We start from the raw sequence: 23952 nt of genomic DNA on the forward strand, positions 1-23952 counted from the left end.
CTATGCAAAGTGAACTTCCTCACAGTCTGCCATAAAGACTTAATATCATGCTGTCAGCTGCAGCAGAAGAAGAGAAGCTCCCATCAGATCACCTTCAATACCAACCATGTTCTCTGTAGCTCTGCTGCTGCTGCTGGCTGCTGGATCCTGTGAGTCTCACTGAGGCAGAGACACTGACAGTATGATCACAGCACACTGACTGTTCACTCTTATTACACTCATTCAATATTCAACATGTTTTCCTCCACAGGTGTGAAGTGTGAACAGCTGACACAGCCAGCCTCTGTGACTGTGCAGCCAGGTCAACGTCTGACCATCACCTGTCAGGTCTCTTATTCTCTTAGCAGCTATTCTACAGCTTGGATCAGATAGCCTGCAGGGAAAGGACTGGAGTGGACTGGAGGCACACGTGTGGGATACAGCACATACCTCAAGGATTCACTAAAGAACAAGTTCAGTTTTGAATTAGACTCTTCCAGCAACACAGTGACTCTAAATGGACAGAATGTGCAGTCTGAAGACACTGCTGTGTATTACTGTGCCAGAGAGCCACAATAACACAAACCATCAGTAGACCTGAACAAAAACCCCTCAGTGCCTGAACACTTGTAACATGAAGCCACCAGAGGAGGAGCCCTCAGACCACTAATGATTTCAACACCAGTTCACTGTTACAGTAAAAAGAGGAAGAGACACATCAAACAAAATAAAAGAAACATGAACTGTTTTTTTAAATATTCAATAATGATACAATTGAATGGAGACATTTTGACACAGAATATGTGAGTGAAATGATGACAATATTATTTCAGCTCACAACTGCATTCCAAAAGCGCTTTATCTAAACAAACATGAAACCTAAATAAGTTCAGTATTCGCTACTGCAGTTTAATTTCCCCCGATGTCCTTTAACAGGTATGCCTCATGAAAACTTCATCGGAAAATCAACATTACAACACAAAGAACAACATCTGTTGTCATCTCTTGATGATCTGATTAAAATATTATTATAAATACTCAATTTAGTGGTAGTGTAAAATTGATCAGTTTGTCAAATTCTCGACATGATGCACAATTCTTTATAATGAGGGGCAACAAACCTAAATGATGAGTTTATCAAATAGTTGCACAAAAACTGCTAAGTTTCTGTTGAATGAATGAAACATGTTCAGTAAATATAAATTCTCCAGTTTCAACAAACAGTAACTGAGATCCAAGTCAAATCCAGTTCCTCCATGTGAGGAGGAGTCAATGCAAAACTCAGATGTCTTCCTCCTCTACTTATCTGACTGCAGAGAGGATGACAGAGAACAGTGGACACACAGTTTAACATGATGGACTATAGGACAGGACTGCTGCTGTTAACTGTCTGCTGGGCAGGTGAACATCTACACTGATTTTCATTTCACCTATTTTCATTCTCATTGGGAACGTAACTCATTATATGTGTAACTGTTTTGCCTTGACAGGTGTTGATGGTCAGACGCTGACAGAATCTGAACCAGTGGTTAAAAGGCCTGGAGAATCTCACAGACTGACCTTTACAGCCTCTGGATTCACATTCAGCAGCTATGGGATGCACTGGGTCAGACAGGCTCCTGGAAAAGGACTGGAGTGGATCGCTCGGATCTATACTGGTAGTGGCGGCACTGACTACTCTGAGTCAGCCAAAGGCCGGTTTACCATCTCCAGAGACAACAGCAGACAGCAGGTGTATCTGCAGATGAACAGTCTGAAGACTGAAGATTCTGCTGTTTATTATTGTGCTCGAGACTCACAGTGACTAGAGTTGGTTAAGCAGCTTTACAAAAACCTACAGAACTCATCTTTACTGGGCTGAAGGAGACAAAGCATGAAGTATTTATATCATACACAATTATATTATAATCTTTAATCTTTTCCTGAGAAACATTTATAGTCAATGTTAAATGAAATAAAACACAACAAGAATATTTGTTGATAAAATTCCTGCAGAACAGCACAACAATGTAGTCACTGAAATAACACTACTACAAAATTTAGAGACAATAATGTCTCTAAACTTTGTGCAATCTAAAAGGATCATCATAAAGATGAAAAATAATGTTACAGTTCCTTTCATAAAATCACTAGAGGGCAGTCAGTGACAAGTTTGTCTCTCCTCTGTTACTTAAAGGAGACTCTGTGTTCTCATTAATATTAACTGACTGACTCTCAACACTCAGATGTAGTTTTTGCATTTTGTCTCACAGGTTTCAGTTCCTGAGCAGCTGTTTTCCTCTCGAGGCTCCAAGTTTCTCTGTATGTCTTCAAACATCTGCTGACACTGAAATGAATAAAACTCTTTCATGCCAACCAGCAGCATCAGACACAAGTTTTACATCATTTATGGTTCATGTAATATTCACAGTGAGAATAGCTGTGATAATCATTTACAGTTGTTTCATTTCTGTAACAACAGGGACATTTTCAAAATGTTCCAGTTGAGTGTATAATGAAATGAAAATATCATGTGTAAAGCAGAGGTGATTTCCAGGCATGTTTTCACTCTGCAGATATAATAACAGTCAACAGACTCTTCTATTGGCTCCAGTCAGACCAACATTGATGCTTCATGTTTGATTCTATGCAAACTCAGTGAGCTTCCTTGTTACTCAGCTATAAAAACTTCCCATCAGGCTGTCAGTGGAGTTCACAGCACGTCACTTTCAACATCAACCATGTTTTCTGTAGCTCTGCTGCTGCTGTTGGCAGCTGGATGTGAGTCTCTCTGGATTTGTCAAAGTCAACAGTTCTTCTTTTGTAGTTTAACTTGATCATTTCTGACAAAACATTTTGTTTCCTCCACAGGTGTGAAGTGTGAACAGTTGACACAGCCAGCCTCTGTGACTGTGCAGCCAGGTCAACGTCTGACCATCACCTGTCAGGTCTCTTATTCTCTTGGCAGCGACTACACAGCTTGGATCAGACAGCCTGCAGGGAAATGACTGGAGTGGATTAGTTCAGATACAAACGTCAAGGATTCACTAAAGAACAAGTTCAGTGTCAATTTAGACTCTTCCAGCAATACAGTGACTCTAAATGGACAGAATGTGCAGCATGAAGACACTGCTGTGTATTACTGTGCCAGAGAGCCACAATAACACAAACCATCAGTAGACCTGAACAAAAACCCCTCAGTGCCTGAACACTTGTAACATGAAGCCACCAGAGGAGGAGCCCTCAGACCACTAATGATTTAGACACCAGTTCACTGTTACAGTAAAGAGAGGAAGAGAGTATGAAAATATTTTAAAAATTATAATATTGAATGGAAACATTTTCCAAAAATCTCTTTATCTGAACAAACATGAAACTAAATAAAGATGTGTGTTGCTTGTCTAGTTGTCTTCACTCTGACGTCCTTAAAAAGGCATGTTCCATAAACACTTTTTAGCAAATCAACATAACTATATAAACAACAACATATACATTTTTGTTTTTCCTATTAAAATATAATACAAATTGCTCTCTTCAGTGGCATTGCAAAAATTCTTGACATGATGCACAGTGCGGCAGTGGGGTTTTATAATGAGGTGCAATCAGCCAAAATTATGTTTTTGTCTTAGCTGCACAAAAACTACAATTCATGCAACAGTTTCTCTTGAAGGAATGAATTTGTTTAGTAAATATTCATTCATCAGTTTTACCAAACAGTAAATGAGATCCAAGTCAAATCCAGTTCCACACTGTGAGGATGAGTCAATGCAAAACTCAGATGTCTTCCTCCTCTACTTATCTGACTGCAGAGAGGATGACAGAGAACAGTGGACACACAGTTTAACATGATGGACTATAGGACAGGACTGCTGCTGTTAACTGTCTGCTGGGCAGGTGAAGATTTACACTGATTTTTATTTCAAATATTTTCATTGTTGTTGGGAACATAACTCATTAAATCTTTTGTGCCTTGACAGGTGTTGATGGTCAGACTCTGACAGAATCTGAACCAGCGGTTAAAAGGCCTGGAGAATCTCACAGATTGACCTGTACAGCCTCTGGATTCACATTCAGCAGCTACTGGATGAGCTGGATCAGACAGGCTCCTGGAAAAGGACTGGAGTGGAATGCTGCTATTTATGACAGTAGCAGCACTTACTACTCTGAGTCAGTCAAAAGCCGGTTTACCATCTCCAGAGACAACAGCAGACAGCAGGTGTATCTGCAGATGAACAGTCTGAAGACTGAAGATTCTGCTGTTTATTATTGTGCTCGACAGACACAGTGACTGAGTTGTTGAGCAGCTGTACAAAAACCTACAGAACTCACTGGGCTGATAGAGCCTGACAAATAATTAGTTTTATTTTTTCTTAATTTGTTTATCATAAAATCATGAACACTATTGATGAATAAGTCATTAAAGGGGCACTGTGTAGTTTTGGAGAATAAATTTAACGTCAGGCTTTTAATATTTACAATATCAATGAGGTAATAATACAAATTCAGAAATATTGATCTTTTCCATAAATAAATAAACAAGCTGAGGAAAATAAGGTCCCCAGAACACTGTTTGGAACTAGGAAGGTGTGGGGGGGTCTGCCATATATGAACAAAATGGACAGTATGAAACTGTGTTTTCTGTTTATTCAGCCAATAAATGAAGAGAGTTTATTATTATTGTTATTATTATTTATTTAATTTATTTCGGCTTCTAGCTTCTTCTTAAGGCATAAAAGAAATCAGTCAATGGACCTTAACTTCTGATTAAAATGTATTTCCCAAAATTACAAAGTGCATCTTGAACCAACAAGCATTTAAACAGATCATTAAATATCTTACTGTAATGATCAATCACTCACATGATAGGCAAAGACAGCAAAAGTATCTGCTGAAATAATTTTCCAGGTATGAATAATCAATAACGCTTGTATTATTTGGTATCTAAAGTTGGACACAATCTGAGAGCGAGAAATAATGTTGCAGTTCCCCGTACAAAACCACTAGATGTCAGTCAGTGTCAAGTTTCTCTCTGTCACTATGAGGAGACTCTCATATCTGCTGATCTCATTGATCTTAGATGAACGATACTCAAACCCTGACTGAACCTTTCCCTTTGTTTCCTGTCTTTGCAGTATTCTTCCTCACTGAGGTGACCCATCAGTTTTATAATGAAAGCATGAGACTGATAGTTCAGCTTGTGCTGTATTAATGTTATTCTTAACTTTAGATCACACATTCCTAATGTCAAAAAGACTCCCCCTTTTCTCAGATTTAGTGTAATTGTATCTCCAATCATTGACTGATGATATGCAAATTCACACACTGATGAACAGTCCCCGCCCACTCTGCCTGCACAGTATATATCCTTCATGAAAGCCTTTGCAGTTGCAGACTCAGCCAAGTTTCCACCATGACAGCTGTACTGAGTTTCTTCTTCTTGGCTCTCATTTCAGGTGAGTGAAGTCAGTGTCAGTGTGTCAGCAGAGGAGAACAAGAGCTCTGGATGTCTGCTGGCTCCTCGTCATCTAAACTCTGTCTCTTTCAGCTGCTCAGGGTCAGTCCCTCACCTCCTCAGAGCCAGTGGTCAGCAGAGCTGGACAACCAGTCACTCTGTCCTGTAAAGTGGAAGGACTTGCTCTGGCTTGGCTGCACTGGATTCATCAGAAACCAGGGAGAGGACTGGAATGGATCGGACGCATTGATGGTGGAACTGGCACAATATTTGCCCAAAGTGTCCAAGGCCAGTTTACCATCACCAAAGACACGTCCAGAAATGTTGTGTCCTTAGAGGTGAAGAGTCTAAAACAAGAAGACTCTGCAGTTTATTATTGTGCACGAGATCCACAGTGACACAGCAGACTACAGAGCTGTACAAACACTGAACTACACTGATCTCTGTATGAGAAGCACTGAAGCATGTCAGGACTTTGAAAACAAATAATGTCCCTTAGAATGAGGCCAGTTAACAATGCAACACATTTCATCGGCTCTGTCTGCTGTACACAAGTAATAAAATAAAGAATAATGTTTTCATTGCCTGATTTTGAACTCTCAGTTGAACATCAAATGAACAAATCATCACTCACCGTGTCTTGATCAAAACATAAACTAAAATATACTCAAAACACCTGTTAACTGTGTGACGTATAAGATGACGATCAAGCAATATTCATAAAAGTGATACTGCTGGTCAGAATTAAACTGTAGATTACTTTTATTGTTGTAAACATTCTAATGTGCTGCCAACTGTTCTCAAAGAGACTGATAAGAAACAAATCTTTGATAACAAGATTAATTATTATTTCATTAACTCTAATACAACCTGTATGTTTATGTGTCAGATGTCTGAACTGAGAATAAGATTTCTGTGTTTATGAAGCAAATGTGGTTGTGTTGTTAATACTGACTGACATTTTACAGAAACTGAAACATTTTAGACTCTTGGACATTAATTCCCAAGTTTTGATAAATACCTCCAGTCCAGCTGTTTCCTCCCTGTGAGGAGGAGTCAATGCAAAACTCAGATGTCTTCCTCCTCTACTTATCTGACTGCAGAGAGGATGACAGAGAACAGTGGACACACAGTTTAACATGATGGACTATAGGACAGGACTGCTGCTGTTAACTGTCTGCTGGGCAGGTGAAGGTCTTTACAGGGCTTGATTTGTCATTTTAATTTTGCGACCATTTTCAAGCATGACATGTGCCTCATTTTTGTCTCATCAGGTGTTGATGGTCAGACTCTGACAGAATCTGAACCAGTGGTTAAAAGGCCTGGAGAATCTCACAGATTGACCTGTACAGCCTCTGGATTCACATTCAGCAGCTACTATATGAACTGGATCAGACAGGCTCCTGGAAAAGGACTGGAATGGCTTGCTGAGATCTATCCTAGTGGTGGCAGCACTTACTACTCTGAGTCAGTCAAAGGCCGGTTTACCATCTCCAGAGACAACAGCAGACAGCAGGTGTATCTGCAGATGAACAGTCTGAAGACTGAAGATTCTGCTGTTTATTATTGTGCTCGAGAGACACAGTGACTGGAGTTGTTGAGCAGCTGTACAAAATCAATAAAAACTCATCTTTACTGGACTATAAGAGCCCAAGCATGAAGTATTTCATGTCATACACAATTATATCATAATTTGAAATCAGTCCCCGAGTAATATTGATACAAAACATCAAATGAAACAAACACAACAAAGGTCAATTGTTGATCAAATGCCCGAAGACAGGACAACAATGTGGTGACTGAAACTACAAAATTAAACATTTCTACAAATTAAGAGACAATGTACATTTTGTAGAATCTAAATGAGTCATGATATAAAAGGTGAAAAAAATAATGTTACAGTTTCTTTCATAAAATCACTAGAGGGCAGTCAGTGACAAGTTTGAAATGATTAAAACTCTTTCATGCCAACCAGCAGCATCAGACAGAAGTTTTCCATCAATTACGGTTCATGTAATATTCACAGTGAGAATAGTTGTGATCATCATTTACAGTTGTTTCATTTCTGTAAAAACAGGGACAGTTTCAAAATGTTCCAGTTGAGTGTGTAATGAAATGAAAATATCATGTGTAAAGCAGAGGTGATTTCCAGGCATGTTTTCACTCTGCAGATATAATAACAGTCAACAGACTCTTCTATTGGCTCCAGTCAGACCAACATTGATGCTTCATATGTTTGATTCTATGCAAACTCAGTGAGCTTCCTTGTTACTCAGCTATAAAAACTTCCCATCAGGCTGTCAGTGGAGTTCACAGCACGTCACTTTCAACATCAACCATGTTTTCTGTAGCTCTGCTGCTGCTGTAGACAGCTGGATGTGAGTCTCTCTGGATTTGTCAAAGTCAACAGTTCTTCTTTTGCAGGTTAACTTGATAATTTCTTACAAAACATTTTGTTTTTTTTTAAACAGGTGTGAAGTGTGAACAGTTGACACAGCCAGCCTCTGTGACTGTGCAGCCAGGTCAACGTCTGACCATCACCTGTCAGGTCTCTTATTCTGTTAGTGACTACTACACACACTGGATCAGACAGCCTGCAGGGAAAGGACTGGAGTGGATTAGTTCAGATACAAACGTCAAGGATTCACTAAAGAACAAGTTCAGTGTCAATTTAGACTCTTCCAGCAATACAGTGACTCTAAATGGACAGAATGTGCAGTCTGAAGACACTGCTGTGTATTACTGTGCCAGAGAGCCACAGAAACACAAACCATCAGTAGACCTGAACAAAAACCCCTCAGTGCCTGAACACTTGTAACATGAAGCCACCAGAGGAGGAGCCCTCAGACCACTAATGATTTAGACACCAGTTCACTGTTACAGTAAAGAGAGGAAGAGAGTATGAAAATATTTTAAAAATTATAATATTGAATGGAAACATTTTCCAAAAGAACAAGTTCAGTATCGATTTAGACTCTTCCAGCAACACAGTGACTCTAAATGGACAGAATGCGCAGTCTGAAGACACTGCTGTGTATTACTGTGCCAGACAGCCACAGTGAGAGACAATAACAGGAGAGTCATACAAAAACTACTTCCTCTATTTAACACCAACTGAAACATTCACTCGTCTCATTATCACATTTTTTTAGTTGTGACTAAATATTGAATTCTTGTTTTATCTAAACTGTAATGTAAAATATTATATTTAATTGCAAATTTGTCACACAAGAAGTAATGTAAAGAATCTTGTTTGGCTGTCCAAGATCTCCCAATATACTTCTGAAGTTAAGACATTTTACAACTTTTAAAAAGTTATCAGAAAAGTAAAAGTTCTGTTTAAGGATCATTCAAGTTTTTTTTTGTTTTTTTTTCATCAAAAATTATGCACTTATACAAATATCTTATTACTTGTTTAACCTGTAATTTACAGTCTAAATTAGATCACAAATATAGTGATAGTTTAAGAAATCAAATTGCATGTGCTTTGAAGTCTTTAGTACCTATAAGATGAACTAATTTAAAGAGAGAGTAATGCAGCAGTGTCTTTTATTGAATTAAGTTTCGTGACCTTGTTGTATTTTATTATATCAGGTATTACATTGTCAGCCATTTCTGTCATTGCTGTTTGTCCATTAATTCATAAACATGAAAAACAACTTTGTGTTTGTTTTGGACAGATTCCAGTCAGATAATCAGCAAAACTCAGTCCAGATTAAAACTTCAAGCATGTATATAAGAAAAAGGGGTTTGTTTGTTTAGTTCACTTCATTTGTAGCAGTCTTATTGTTTAAGACTTACTTATTATCTTTCTTTGGTTTGGTCTGATTTTCCATAATCCCTCTCATATCATTATTAGACAATTATTATTTTCTCACTTGCATTCTGAATTTGTCACTGAGAAGCTCAGATTAGATTGCCAGCGAGAAACTCTGCTCTGTTTCGGCCCTATTGTGTTTTCTTGGCTGCCCACATCATTCTAGTGAGGAAAGTGTGTTGATTCTGGTAACATACATTTGAAACATTTCTTTATTCTTGAAGTTTGGCTCTTTGGTCTCCTCAGTATTGCTCTCCACCCAATAAAAAAGAACTCGCCTTTCCCCCCCAACATTAACCCCCCATTACAAGACCACATGAGCTCTTTTTTATGAATATCTTCCTATAATAAAACATTTTCTCCACCCAAAATATATACAAATAAAAGATAATTAAAAGGAACTGACATGTGTGTCAGTGAGAGGACAGAAGAGTTTCAACAGCTTTAACATCAACCATGTTCTCTGTAGCTGTTATAAGCAAGAATTTTACATTAAATCATTGAGACGTGCTTCACAAATAAATACATAAATGTAATAGTAGGTAGGTAAATACATAAATGGGTGGTTCATTCTCTGGATGTGTTTTTGTATCCAACATGAAATGACAAGCAGCATTAATAAAGATAAATAAAAAATAATTTCACAATTAATGAAACTAACAGAGTGTGTGTAGATGAGCCACTCCCTCCTCATGTTGTCCTGATGCAAATCTTCAGTCTGTGCAGTGTACTTCTGTCCTGCTGACTGCTCTTGTACTTTGTGTGGAGCATCAGAGGTCACATCTCCAGCCTCAGGATGATGAACACACTCACTCTTCTGCTGGTTGCTCTCTCTCTGCCTTGTGAGTTCTCCTGCTTCTTGCTGTTTTATCTTTTATCACACAACATGGACTGATGGTCAGTCAGTGATAGCAGAAAACTTCCCAGATGACTGTCTCACTTTCTTCTGTGGCTCCTCTCTTCTTTCATCTCATCAGGTTGTACAGGTCAGAGTATGGAGTCCATTCCTTCCAGTTCAGTAGTGAAAAAGCCTGGGGAGACTCTCAGTCTGTCCTGCAGAGGATCTGGCTTCACATTCAGCTGCTGCACTATGAGCTGGATCAGACAACCTGCAGGGAAAGGACTGGAATGGATCGGGGTTGGCTTCTCCAGCTCCAGTAGTAACACTTATGCCAGCAGTGTGCGAGGACGTGCAGAAATCAGTAGAGAAGATAGCAACAGCATGGTGTATCTGAGACTGTCCAACTTAAAGCCAGAGGACTCTGCTGTGTATTACTGTGCCAGAGACACACACTGGTTAAAGGAAGCAGAGAAGCTTTACAGAAACTCCACAGAACATTTGTTTCCAAAGACCTACAGGTGGCAGCAGAACATATGAAGTCAGATGACACTAACTAAGGAGAGTATGACAGTGACTCTAAACACTCACACACACATAAATGCATCATATGAAAACAACAGCTGATGTTGTGGTTCGTGACTTCCTGTTTGTCAGTTACATCTAACGTGTTTTTCTACAACAATGATGGTTTATAATGTTCCCATTATTAATGTTTAACAGCAGTTTAATTATTGTTTATTATTGTGATCGACAGCCACAGTGACACAGGAAGGAGCACATCTGTAAAAAAACTTCTTCATAATCATTCTCTCTTCTTTCACTTTTCATAATAAATGTAACAACTCTGAGTATTTGACTCCTTGTAACAGGACAGTTGATCCTTCTTTTATATCCTGTCAGTGTCCTTCTCTATGCAAAGTGAACTTCCTCACAGTCTGCTAAAAAGACTTGATATCATGCTGTCAGCTGCAGCAGAAGAAGAGAAGCTCCCATCAGATCACCTTCAATACCAACCATGTTCTCTGTAGCTCTGCTGCTGCTGCTGGCTGCTGGATCCTGTGAGTCTCACTGAGGCAGAGACACTGACAGTATGATCACAGCACACTGACTGTTCACTGTTATTACACTCATTCAATATTCAACATGTTTTCCTCCACAGGTGTGAAGTGTGAACAGTTGACACAGCCAGCCTCTGTGACTGTGCAGCCAGGTCAATGTCTGACCATCACCTGTCAGGTCTCTTATTCTGTTAGCAGTGACTATGCTACAGCTTGGATCAGACAGCCTGCAGGGAATGGACTTGAATGGATTGGAGTGAAAGGAACTGGAGGCTCATATTACAAAGATTCACTAAAGAACAAGTTCAGTATCGGTTTAGACTCTTCCAGCAACACAGTGACTCTAAATGGACAGAATGTGCAGTCTGAAGACACTGCTGTGTATTACTGTGCCAGAGAGCCACAATAACACAAACCATCAGTAGACCTGAACAAAAACCCCTCAGTGCCTGAACACTTGTAACATGAAGCCACCAGAGGAGGAGCCCTCAGACCACTAATGATTTCAACACCAGTTCCCTGTAACTGTGAAGAGAGGAACAGACATAAGTTGTACTGAAAAGTGAAATTAACATGACATTAATCATTACAAGACCTAATAACATAATATTGAACATTGCAGTGATTTTCCAAAAGTTTTCTGTCTGACTCTCAATATTTATGTAAATTATTGACAGCATTATTTCAGCTCATAACAACATTATTCAAGGTGCTTCATCTTCCAAGAAACATTATTTTTGTTTATATGAGTATTTTAATCCAGAAATTGGTTTGACTATTGAACACTTTTTTTTTCAAGAAAATCAACAGTATGTGAGAACAGAACACACACACACACACACACGCATGCACGCACACACACACACACACTTGCATGCACGCACGCACGCACACACGCACGCATGCACACACGCACGCACGCACGCACACACAAGTGAACATCTTCACTGATCTCAATCTAAAATAGCTTCTGTTTGTGTCATTAGATTTATGTCATTGGTGTATGACTTGCTTTAAAGTTACATTTAGAGAGAAATGTAACTTTCTCAGATTGATATTCAATCAAACAGAGAAGAAATGTATCTTTATCCGAATATAAAGGAAAAAAGGGTTTTAAATTCTATTACCCATGATTTGTGTTAATATTCATGTTAATAACAGTAATTATGATCCTTATCATTGTTATGCATTTACACAAGAAATAACTTAATGCTTAAATATTAAAGTTCTTTAATAGCTCCATTGAGACTGCTACAACCTTGAAGTCGACCGAAGTGCATGATGTGATAAATCTGTGCTGAGTTAAACAGTTTGATGGCAACCAGCAGGACTGACCTCATGAACATATTAATAAAATCTATTAGTTTGTTTGTTTGTTTTTAAATAAATTTCTGTGATACAAATCAAGAGTAAATATGGTTGTTCCAGCTGCAAAATGACAGATAGAAGTACAGAGAATCAGAGAAATGATAAGATAATACTCAGTGTTATAGAATTTTTTATTACAATAACTATACAACAGCACGTAAAGAGAGAGTTTTGAAGTCAGTACTGCTGCTAGCCATTTTGGTGCCCTAAGCATAGTTTCTTTCTAAGAATACAAAGAAAAAGGATCAGTATAGAAATAGACAAAATATTCAATCAAAGAATATTATACCGAAAAAAAATATTAAATTTATTTTATTTTATTTAAAACTGAAAGCATGCAGCCAAGGAGCTCTCCTCCTTTATTACTTATTTATCAACTATTTGATAAATCTAATCTAATCTAATATAAAAGCATAATAGAATGAGTTGCAATATTGCACATAATCCAACAATACTGTTTGCTTTATATCATTCATAATGACATTTTATATCCTTATCTTACTTACAGGAATAAGAGCAAAATGATACACCTTACACAGGACTACATTTCTGAATCTTAAACGTTATTTTACCATTTAATTGAATACAACTTAAATATGGTTACGAGAGTATTTTGTCTACTACAAAACGTTTTTCTATTTCACTGGCAGATATCGTCCATGCCTTTGCATCCTCACATAAATGCAATTAAGTCCCCAGTTCATTTTGTCATGTAGCTTCTGTCACATTCAGCTGTCAGTTAACTAAGCTAGCTGTAGCAGTAAAATTAAAAGTCTGAGTTCTTCAGACTTAACATTATCAAGAGCCATTTTCTGTCCCACTGCACATCTGACACCTCACCTAATTTGTGTGAGAGACTGTAGCCTACATTCAGCTGAATTCTACTGAGTGACAATCCTAAAGATGGTTGTGAGTTTGTTATGCATTGCAAACTACCAAAATATGCGTTCTCAAATGACACTGTGCTTGGTAAACTTTGCTAAATGCCTGGCTAAAGACTAGCTAGCTGGGGTCAGTTACTTGTAAAATGCATAGATAATGTTTAACAGTAAAATCTCAATGAAGCTTGCACCTAAGTTGTAAAATATTTGAGTTTGCTAACATTAGCAATAACGTCAGCTAGTTCGAGGTGTATGCTGGACTGACCATCACATTAGCAGCGCATTTCCCTTATTTAAGAATGATTCAACATGTGGGGGCACCCACGGGGAGCTTGGGAACTTGAGTGTGTGTGTATGTGTGTGTGTGTGTTTCTCTTTGGGGGGGCACCATCGTTACTTTCTTGAGCAATTAAATATATCTCTTGTTCTGCCTCTTTTGTGATAAACATAGCTAAAATGTGCCTAATATTTATATACTGAAATAATATCATCATTATAATTATTATGACTATGATCATTTTTCATGATGATATTTTTGGTGCCCCCGTAGCACCTGGTGCTCTACGCACAGCGTGTGATGCACGCGGTGGGAGCGGTGGCGGTGTTTGAGGTAAAGTGACAGTGGTGTGATTTATAACAGCAGACTCAGCAAACAGTACAAAACAGACTCATATGATTTATTAATGACACAATTATTTGTCTGTTTTAAAACATAACAGAAATACTACACCATATATCATTTAATAAGACAGTATTACATATTTACTATCTGTAGTATAAAACAGTATAAGATTGATCTCACTTCACACCTCTGTCCTATTTTGGCCTCAATCTTCTACCTGTAGTTTTTCTTGTCTCTCAGTTTCCCTTCTGGCTCATTTAAATTCTGACACCCAACAATTATGCATTTTATTATGCCAAGAGTCTGAAATATATGTATATGTATATGAAATATGTATACAAGGTAAATTCATAAATGAATGAATAAATATATCTCAGATGCATGAATCTAATTCTTTTGGCTTGAGTAAAAACTCTCAAAGAACAGCAATATGTAAACAAGTCCAATTCAGTTCTCTACTTCCTGTGAGGAGGAGTCAATGCAAAACTCAGATGTCTTCCTCCTCTACTTATCTGACTGCAGAGAGGATGACAGAGAACAGTGGACACACAGTTTAACATGATGGACTATAGAACAGGACTGCTGCTTTTAACTGTCTGCTGGGCAGGTGAACGTCTACACTGATTTTTATTTAGTATATTTTCATTTTTGTAGGGAATGTAACTCATTGTGTATCTCTTTTGGTTGACATGTGTTGATGGTCAGACTCTGACAGAATCTGAACCAGTAGTTAAAAGGCCTGGAGAATCTCACAGATTGACCTGTACAGCCTCTGGATTCACATTCAGTGACTTCCCCATGAGTTGGATCAGACAGGCTCCTGGAAATAGACTGGAATGGGTTGCTTCCATTCTGAGTGATGATTTAGCTTCTGTACTTACTGACATTTCTCCGACTGATTACTCCCAGTCAGTCAAGGGTAGATTCACCATCTCCAGAGATGACTCCAGCAGTAAACTTTACCTACAGATGAACAATCTGAAGACTGAGGACACAGCAGTGTATTACTGTGCCAGACAGCCACAGTGAGAGACAATAACAGGAGAGTCATACAAAAACTACTTCCTCTATCTAGCAGCACTGGAAACATTCACTTGTTTCAGTTTAAATTAATTCAAACGTGAGTCATGAGTTGCGACTGAAAAATAAGCTTTTACTTCATCTCATTTGACTGAATGTTAATTACAGTTTCAGAAATTATTATTAAGTTTTCATCTCTTTTTCAGTAAATGTGTATATTTTTGTGTGTTCTGCCTTTGAAACAACAGATGATGTAACTGATTTCCTATTTTATAAAATGATTCTGATCCACTTCATTGTTTCAGTGTTTAACTTAAATTTTAATTGAAATAAAAGATAGATGGATGAATGTAATCATAGTTTACAAAAATTCATTGCAATGCCAGAAGTTATTGAAAATCACAACGTTCAATTAACAGGTCCATTACGACGGCTGCAGCCTCCCAGTCCACTGATGTCCATAACGTGATGAGTTTAACAGTTTGATGACAAACAGCAGGGTTGACCTTCTGAGGCAGATTTTCATGGAACCGGAACATTTGATCATTCACTGTGCTTTAATCTGCTGCTGCTGCATACAGGAATTAAAAATCACAGTCTTGATATCAGTTAAACTAATACTTCATTAACTAGAACAACATCAAGAGTTCAACAATCTATATGAGAAAAAAGATTTCTTTAGTTCATTTTTCTTTTGACACATCAGAAATTCATTGTGTTTTTCTGGCAGTCGACAGACAACGATAACAAAACATTATTCTACACAGAGAAAGTAAAAAAAAAAACAACAAATAGCAACGTGCTCTATAGAGGAGTGACTCCTGTAGAGTGAACATTAATTCTTTAGTTACAGCAAACATCAGAGATTAAATCCCTCAATCTATGTGGAGAAGCACAATTCAAATAGAAATGGTTTCTAACTTTATATTTAGGAAGGAAGGGAGGGCCTTTAGTGGTGTTTGAGAGACAGTAAATCATGGTCATTTACATGAAGTCTGTTTCATGTGGATGCATTCATGGCCTTGACAGACCAGACTAAATGAAGTTAGAACAGACTAACAAATAGGACCATGTATAGTAAAATATGACTGAACAACACTAAGAAAAAGTTCCTGCCTGTCCACTGAAAAAAAGACACTCACTCCCACAGGAGGAGTTGATGCAAAACTCAGATGTCTTCCTCCTCTACTTATCTGACTGCAGAGAGGATGACAGAGAACAGTGGACACACAGTTTAACATGATGGACTATAGGACAGGACTGCTGCTGTTAACTGTCTGCTGGGCAGGTGAACATCTACACTGATTTAGATTTATTTTGATTTAGAGCAACAAACTTATAGTAAATGACTGTTTTTTTGTGTCAACAGGTGTTGATGGTCAGACTCTGACAGAATCTGAACCAGTGGTTAAAAGGCCTGGAGAATCTCACAGATTGACCTGTACAGCCTCTGGATTCACATTCAGCAGCTACTGGATGAGCTGGATCCGACAGGCTCCTGGAAAAGGACTGGAGTGGGTAACTACTATCAGATATGACAGTGGTGAGATCTACTACACTCAGTCAGTCAAAGGCCGGTTTACCATCTCCAGAGACAACAGCAGACAGCAGGTGTATCTGCAGATGAACAGTCTGAAGACTGAAGATTCTGCTGTTTATTATTGTGCTCGAGAGACACAGTGACTGGAGTTGGTTGAGCAGCTGTACAAAAACCTACAGAACTCATCTTTACTGGACTGAATGAGCCCAATAATAACGTCTCTAAATTTTGTGGAATCTAAATGAATCATAATACTTGAAACAGCTGTTGCAGCTCAGCTAAACACCCATCTTTCCCACTATAACCTCTTTGAACAATTTCAGTCCCCTTCACAGCACTGAGACAGCCCTGGTGAAAATCACAAATGACCTCCTAATGGCATCTGACTCTGGTTTACTCTCCATCCTGGTTCTCCTCGATCTTTGGGCAGCCTTTGACACCGTCTCTCAAGACATACTTCTGGACAGGCTGGCCTCCATTGGAATCACTGACATCCCTCTCACTTGGCTGAAATCCTACCTCACTGGCCGCACACAATTTGTTCAACTCTAGAACATAAGATCTTCCTCCTCTCCAGTCTCCAACGGTGTTCCCCAGGGCTCTGTCCTTGGCCCCCTCTTGTTTACCTTCTGCCCCTTGGACACATTCTCAGGAAATTTCATATTCAATTCTACTGTTATGCTGATGACACCCAGCTCTATATTTCCACAATGCCTACTTCCAATCTGCCACCCACAGCTATATCAAACTGCATACTGGAAATTAAATCATGGTTCTCACTCAACTTCCTTAAATGAAGAGTGACAAAACCGAGGTCCTCCTCATTTGTTCCAGATCCACCCTAGCAAAACACAACCCCTTCTCCATGTCCATCGACAATTCCACTGTCCCACCAGCATCTCAGGTAAAGAGACTGGGTGTCATCCTGGACAGCACCTTAACTTTCGACGCCCACATCAATAATGATACCCAATCAGCTTACTTCCATCTACTCAACATCAACCGTCTCCGTCCCTCACTCACACCAACCTGCACGGCCATTCTCGTAAACACTCTGGTCACATCTCGTCTGGACTACTGTAATTCTCTCCTCCATGGTCTTCCGTGGAAATCACTCCATAAACTCCAACTGGTCCGGAATGCAGCTGCTCGTATCATCACCAGAACTCCCTCTACTGAACACATCACTCCTGCAGGAGTGATGTGTTCAGTAGAGGGAGAACAGCAGAACAAAGGACTGGAGTGGATTGGAAGTGCACATGTTGGATACAGCACATCCTACAAAGATCCCCTGAAGAACAAATTCAGTATCAGCTCAGACTCTTCCAGCAACACAGTGACTCTAAATGGACAGAATGTGCAGTCTGAAGACACTGCTGTGTATTACTGTGCCAGAGAGCCACAATAACACAAACCATCAGTAGACCTGAACAAAAACCCCTCAGTGCCTGAACACTTGTAACATGAAGCCACCAGAGGAGGAGCCCTCAGACCACTAATGAGTTCAACAACAGTTAACTGTTACAGTAAAGAGAGGAAGAGACATATTAAACAAAGTAAAAGAAACATGAACTGTTTTTTGAAAATATTCAATAATGATACAATTAAATGGAGACATTTTGACTCAGAATATGTGAGTGAAATTATTCAATATTATTTCAGCTCACAACTGCATTTCAAAAGTGCTTTATCTAAACAAACATGAAACTTAAATAAGTTCAGTATTCGCTACTGCAGTTAAATTTTCCCTGATGTCCTTTAACAGGAATCCCTCATAAAACTTCAACGGAAAATCAACATTGCAACACAAAGAACAACATCTGTTGTCATTTCTTGATGATCTGAGTAAAATATTATTACAAATACAAAAATTTAGTGGTATTGTAAAATTGATCAGCTTGTCAAATTCTCGACATGATGCACAATTCTTTATAATGAGGGGCAAGAAATTTAAATGATGAGTTTGTCAAATAGTTGCACAAAAACTGCTAAACATGAACGACTTTCTGTTGAATGAATAAAACATTTTCATTAAATATTCATTCTCCAGTTTCACCAAACAGTAACTGAGATCCAAGTCAAATCCAGTTCCTCCCTGTGAGGAGGAGTCAATGCAAAACTCAGATGTCTTCCTCCTCTACTTATCTGACTGCAGAGAGGATGACAGAGAACAGTGGACACACAGTTTAACATGATGGACTATAGGACAGGACTGCTGCTGTTAACTGTCTGCTGGGCAGGTCAACATCTACACTGATATTAACTTTTAGATAACTTTTAATTGTGCTGCCAAGCCAATGAAACGCATACTTTTTGTCTCAACAGGTGTTGATGGTCAGTCTCTGACATAATCTGAACCAGTGGTTGAAAGGCCTGGAGAATCTCACAGATTGACCTGTACAGCCTCTGGATTTACATTCAGCAGCTACTATATGGCCTGGATCAGACAGGCTCCTGGAAAAGGACTGGAGTGGCTTGCTGCTATTTATGACAGTAGCAACATCTACTACTCTGAGTCAGTCAAAGGCCGGTTTACCATCTCCAGAGACAACAGCAGACAGCAGGTGTATCTGCAGATGAACAGTCTGAAGACTGAAGATTCTGCTGTTTATTATTGTGCTCGACAGCCACAGTGACTGGAGTTGGTTGAGCAGCTGTACAAAAACCTACAGCAGTCATCATTACTGGGCTGGAAGAGCCAAAGCATTAAGTATTTTATATCGTCCACAATTATATTATAATTTTAAATCTGTTCCAGAGAAATATTGATAGCAAACATGAAATGAAACAAAACATATACAGATTATTTGTTGATAAAAGGCCCAAAAACAGCACAACAATGTGGTCACTAAAAAATTAAACATTTCTGCAATTTAAGAGACAATAATGTCTCTGAATTTTGTGGAATCTAAATGACTTATAATATGAAGGTGACAAATATTGTTACAGTCTCTTTCATAAAATCACTAGAGGGCAGTCAGTGACAAGTTTGTCTCTCCTCTGTTACTTAAAGGAGACTCTGTGTTCTCATTAATATTATCTGACAAGAGAGTTGTGATGCTGGAGGATGTAGTGGAGCGCTGTGTTCACAGCATTGTCTTCAGACCTTTTTGCTCTGTAGGTGAATTGTAGGGACTCCAGTAGTGGGTCGGTGATGGTTTTGAGGTGAGACAGAACAAGGCGCTCAAAGGACTTCATTACCACAGAGGTCAGAAGTAGATAGAGAGACACAATCAGGACTGGTTTCTTTGTAGGGGTTCTGTTTTTTAAAGAGTCTGTTGACATCCCTCTTCAGGATGGAGAGAGTTGTCATTGTGGTGGGGGGGAGAGGGTGCAGAGGTGGGCCATAGTGGAAAAGAAGGTGCTCCTGCCGAGGTCAGGGAGGGGGAGATCCTGGGCTGGAGCTCATGAAGGGTGTCACAGGGATGGTGGTGGTTTATAGTTTGTGATCTTCCTGAGTCTACTCCAGACAGTAGCAGCAGAGTCATTGGCTGAGAACGGATGTTGGAGTTTCTCAGAGTACTGTCATTTAGCTATTCTCACCACCTTGCTAAACTTGTATTTGACTCTTTAAAACTGTCCCTGTCCCCACTCCTAAATACTTCTTCAGCCTTTATTGTTATAACTTCAGCCACTGTTATAGCTCACCCTGGTGCGTGATGGTACAATGCAGTCCTCACAGAAGCTGATGTATGACGTTACAGTCTCTGGGTTTTCAGCTGATGAAAAATGATTCCAGAACAGAAGAAGAATGCTGATCACTGTCATATTGTTGCACCAGCCAATGTGGATATAAAAACAGATTCCCTTGAAGGAATTAATCATGCACAGTAAACAATCATTCACCAGTTTCACCAAACAGTGAGATCCAAGTCAAATCCAGTTCCTCCCTGTGAGGAGGAGTCAATGCAAAACTCAGATGTCTTCCTCCTCTACTTATCTTACTGCAGAGAGGATGACAGAGAACATTTAGAGACGATAATGTCTCTACATTTTGTGGAATCTAAATGAAAGATGAAAAATAATGTTACAGTTTCTTTCATAAAATCACTAGAGGGCAGTCAGTGACAAGTTTGTCTCTCCTCTGTTACTTAAAGGAGACTCTGTGTTCTCATTAATATTAACTGACTGACTCTCAACACTCAGATGTAGTTTTTGCATCTTGTCTCACAGGTTTCAGTTCCTGAGCAGCTGTTTTCCTCTCGAGGCTCCAAGTTTCTCTGTATGTCTTCAAACATCTGCTGACACTGAAATGATTAAAAACCTTTCATGCCAACCAGCAGCATCAGACAGAAGTTTTCATACTGTTTACATGATGCTGTCTGCTGTCACTTTGATCACTAAGTGATCAAATGCTGCAATAACAACAAGCTGTTCTTACATTTGAAGTTAATCTTAAATGTGATGTAGGAGGTGCTGACAGTAAATACATTCTCTCAGGAAAACAGCTCACATCATATTTAAAGTGTTTTAATGATAGGGTTACACTCACACTTATAGACAATTTAAATGCAGAGCCGGCCCAAGGCATAAGCGAACTAAGCAGCTGCTTAGGGCCCCGTGACCACTAGAGGGCCCCCAAGAGCAATTAACTTAAAAAAGAGAAAAAAATATATATTTTTTCCATGAGTGAGCAATGATGATTTATATATTATCATATGTACATACTTGTACAAAAAAACAAACAAACAAACAAAAAAAACAACAACACCAAAGAGTGTAGTTTCCTCTGCTCCAAATGTCAGAGCTCCACTAGTGACGTTTGCAGTGCAGCCAACCATGCAGTGCACTGTCTGCGCACTGAGCATCCAGGAGCTTGGAGGAGGTGAAAGATGTCGCAAAAAAGGACTTACCCTTCAGGGGCAGAAAAAAGAAAAAATATAAAAACTACAAGATAAAGGTATGTCTTAGTAATGTAACATTTGTTGATATTTTGTTCCAAATACGTTAGCCTATAATAGCAAATTTGCTAGCTAACATTAGTTCAAAACATCTGACTAGGTTAGATAGCTTACTATTCAAGCTAACGGTTTTGTGTTTGTGTAATACTTTGAATAAGTTGATTTTCAGTGTATATACATTATTCTGGGTCGCTCTTTGGCATCAAAACAACGTTTTTGATAACAGTGTTTGATAGCAAATGTTTAATAACTAAAGTTAATTACAAACGCGGTGACATTTGCTAGCAATATGGTTTTGCATTAATTAATTAATTTAGTTAACTAACTAGTTTGAGGTATGTAATTTGCAGTTGTTTGTTGCAGAGCACAGTAAATTATGTGAGTAAATAAACATATTCCTTTTACATCTCTCCCTAATATGCTCATACGTTATATGAAACTTCCCTAGAAGCAATGTTAAAATATTTTGGAGGCACTGACTCAGCCCAGCGGCAATCCACCTCCTCAGGAGCAGCCAAGGCTGATGAATCAGGTGATCAAAAACTGTCACCATATTTATTTAAGTTCTAGTCAAATTATCTCATTAAGATATACTAATATAAGATATAATCATATGACAAGGGATATGTTTTTTATCTCAGGTCCATCTCTAAAACAGCCTTTAATTGCTCAGTGCACTGCAGAACATTCTGAGATGAATATTTTTGTTAATATAAGATATAATCATATGACAAGGGACATGATTTTACACAAATCCATATTATTTCAAAACTTCTCAAACAATTTTCAGTTGTTCAACAGTTTGTTTTCTTATTACAAGCTATAGCTGTACTTTTTTATTTAGAAAATAAGCTACATCATTTTCAAGTGTAATATGACTATAACATGGCTAGCTTGTTTTTCATCTTAGGTCCATCTCTATCCTCTGTGCCCACTGTCCCTTTGTGTCTTCTGCAACCTCAGCTGTACCTTGTAAGTTAACAACAAAACAGCCTTTATAATTGCTCAGTGTACTGCAGAATATTCTGAGATGAATAATTTTGTCCAAAAATATTATTTTAATTTCCCTATAGGTCCTTCATCTTTGGTCATCGAGATTGATTTGTCGTCATCAGCATCCAGTTTGGAGCAGGGATCAGCAGCTCCGCCAGTTGACCCAGCTGAGTGTTCCTCTTTCCTGTCAGACTCAGAAAGGACTGAACAGGTATTAAGAGGGCCACGGCCTATAGAGGACACATTCATATTCCCAAAAAGACACGATGGCCGAAGCCTCCCCCCCCATTTTACCAAAGATTTTGCACATTTTTACATAGTTTTCAGAACTAATTCATCTTAATATTTTATTTATAAACCATTTGTGTTACCTTGTACCTAGTATTTGTCTGATTCTTTAAAATGTATTGTATTTAATACTGTCTGTTTTCGTACATTTGGTGTTGCAGTTTATTTAAAAAAATAATAATAAAGCAGATTGTGTTTGCAGTAAATGATTAGTTTATTTTGTTACTTTTAATTGGCCTAGATGACATTTGGTATCCCACTTAGTACTATATCACTATCAACCCCAGACTGCTCTTGTAGCTGAATTTGCTACCATTTCAGATTAAAAACCATAGATGGGTAAAACATGTCGGGCTGCTCTTTAAGGTTTTATGTATTGACTACTCTACTGTGTCGCCAGTAGGGGGAGTTGCTGACTTTGCCAAATATTAATTGAAAGATTTTTCTGTAAATTTGCAAATCTGGTGTCTGCTTCTATGGCATTAATCGCTGTGGATTACAATCTTACTACAGCAAAAAGTTCTCACATTTAGTTTTACAAGTGTATTCGTAATGATAATAATGACAATAATCATTATTATTGGTAGTAATAGAGGGCCCCAAAATCAAATTTTGCTTAGGGCCCCATGGAGGCTTGGGCCGGCTCTGCATCTACTACTCTGAGTCAGTCAAAGGCCGGTTTACCATCTCCAGAGACAACAGCAGACAGCAGCTGTATCTGCAGATGAACAGTCTGAAGACTGAAGATTCTGCTGTTTATTATTGTGCTCGAGAGACACAGTGACTGGAGTTGTTGAGCAGCTGTACAAAAACCTACAATACTCATCTTTACTGTACTGAAGGAGACAAATATTACGTATTTTATATCATACATCATCATGCTGTAATTTTAAATCTGTTCCTGAGAAATATTGATAGTAAACATTAAATGTAACAAAACACAATACAGGTTACTTGTTGATAAAAGGCGCGAAGACAGCACAACAATGTCATCACTAGTATAAAACATTTCTACAGATTATGAGGGAATAACATCTCTAAACTTTGTAGAATCTAAATGAGTCATAATATAAAGATGAGTGAAACTGCTGTGACTTTGCTTATGAAAATGTGTGTGTGTCACATGTTCCCTCTTTAAACCTGTAGAGAAGGTCTATGCAAACTCTCCTCTTATAAACACACCATCAGTAACTTGTGACAGAAACCTGTGACA

General features: G+C 38.5%; 4 gene segments (V, D, J or C); all 4 read left to right on the forward strand.

The window, feature by feature from the left end:
* Positions 1-3803: 3803 nt before the first annotated feature.
* On the forward strand, positions 3804-4231 carry LOC115576135 (Ig heavy chain V region 914-like; the record flags this gene model as incomplete). The annotated part of the segment is given in 2 exon segments: positions 3804-3852; positions 3936-4231. Coding segments are annotated over 2 exon segments (345 nt in total), but the record flags the coding sequence as incomplete, so codon positions are not given.
* Positions 4232-5362: 1131 nt separating this feature from the next.
* LOC115575183 (immunoglobulin heavy variable 1-69-2-like) lies at positions 5363-5808 on the forward strand. The segment is given in 2 exon segments: positions 5363-5411; positions 5504-5808. Coding segments are annotated over 2 exon segments (348 nt in total).
* A 741-nt stretch (positions 5809-6549) lies between these two features.
* On the forward strand, positions 6550-6986 carry LOC115576123 (Ig heavy chain V region 914-like; the record flags this gene model as incomplete). The annotated part of the segment is given in 2 exon segments: positions 6550-6598; positions 6685-6986. Coding segments are annotated over 2 exon segments (351 nt in total), but the record flags the coding sequence as incomplete, so codon positions are not given.
* Positions 6987-11056: 4070 nt separating this feature from the next.
* LOC115576120 (immunoglobulin heavy variable 3-23-like) lies at positions 11057-11520 on the forward strand (the record flags this gene model as incomplete). The annotated part of the segment is given in 2 exon segments: positions 11057-11126; positions 11228-11520. Coding segments are annotated over 2 exon segments (336 nt in total), but the record flags the coding sequence as incomplete, so codon positions are not given.
* Between the last annotated feature and the right edge of the window lie 12432 nt (positions 11521-23952).

The sequence above is a fragment of the Sparus aurata genome, chromosome 23 (genome assembly GCF_900880675.1).
Source record: "Sparus aurata chromosome 23, fSpaAur1.1, whole genome shotgun sequence".
In the NCBI taxonomy this organism is placed as follows: Eukaryota; Metazoa; Chordata; class Actinopteri; order Spariformes; family Sparidae; genus Sparus; species Sparus aurata.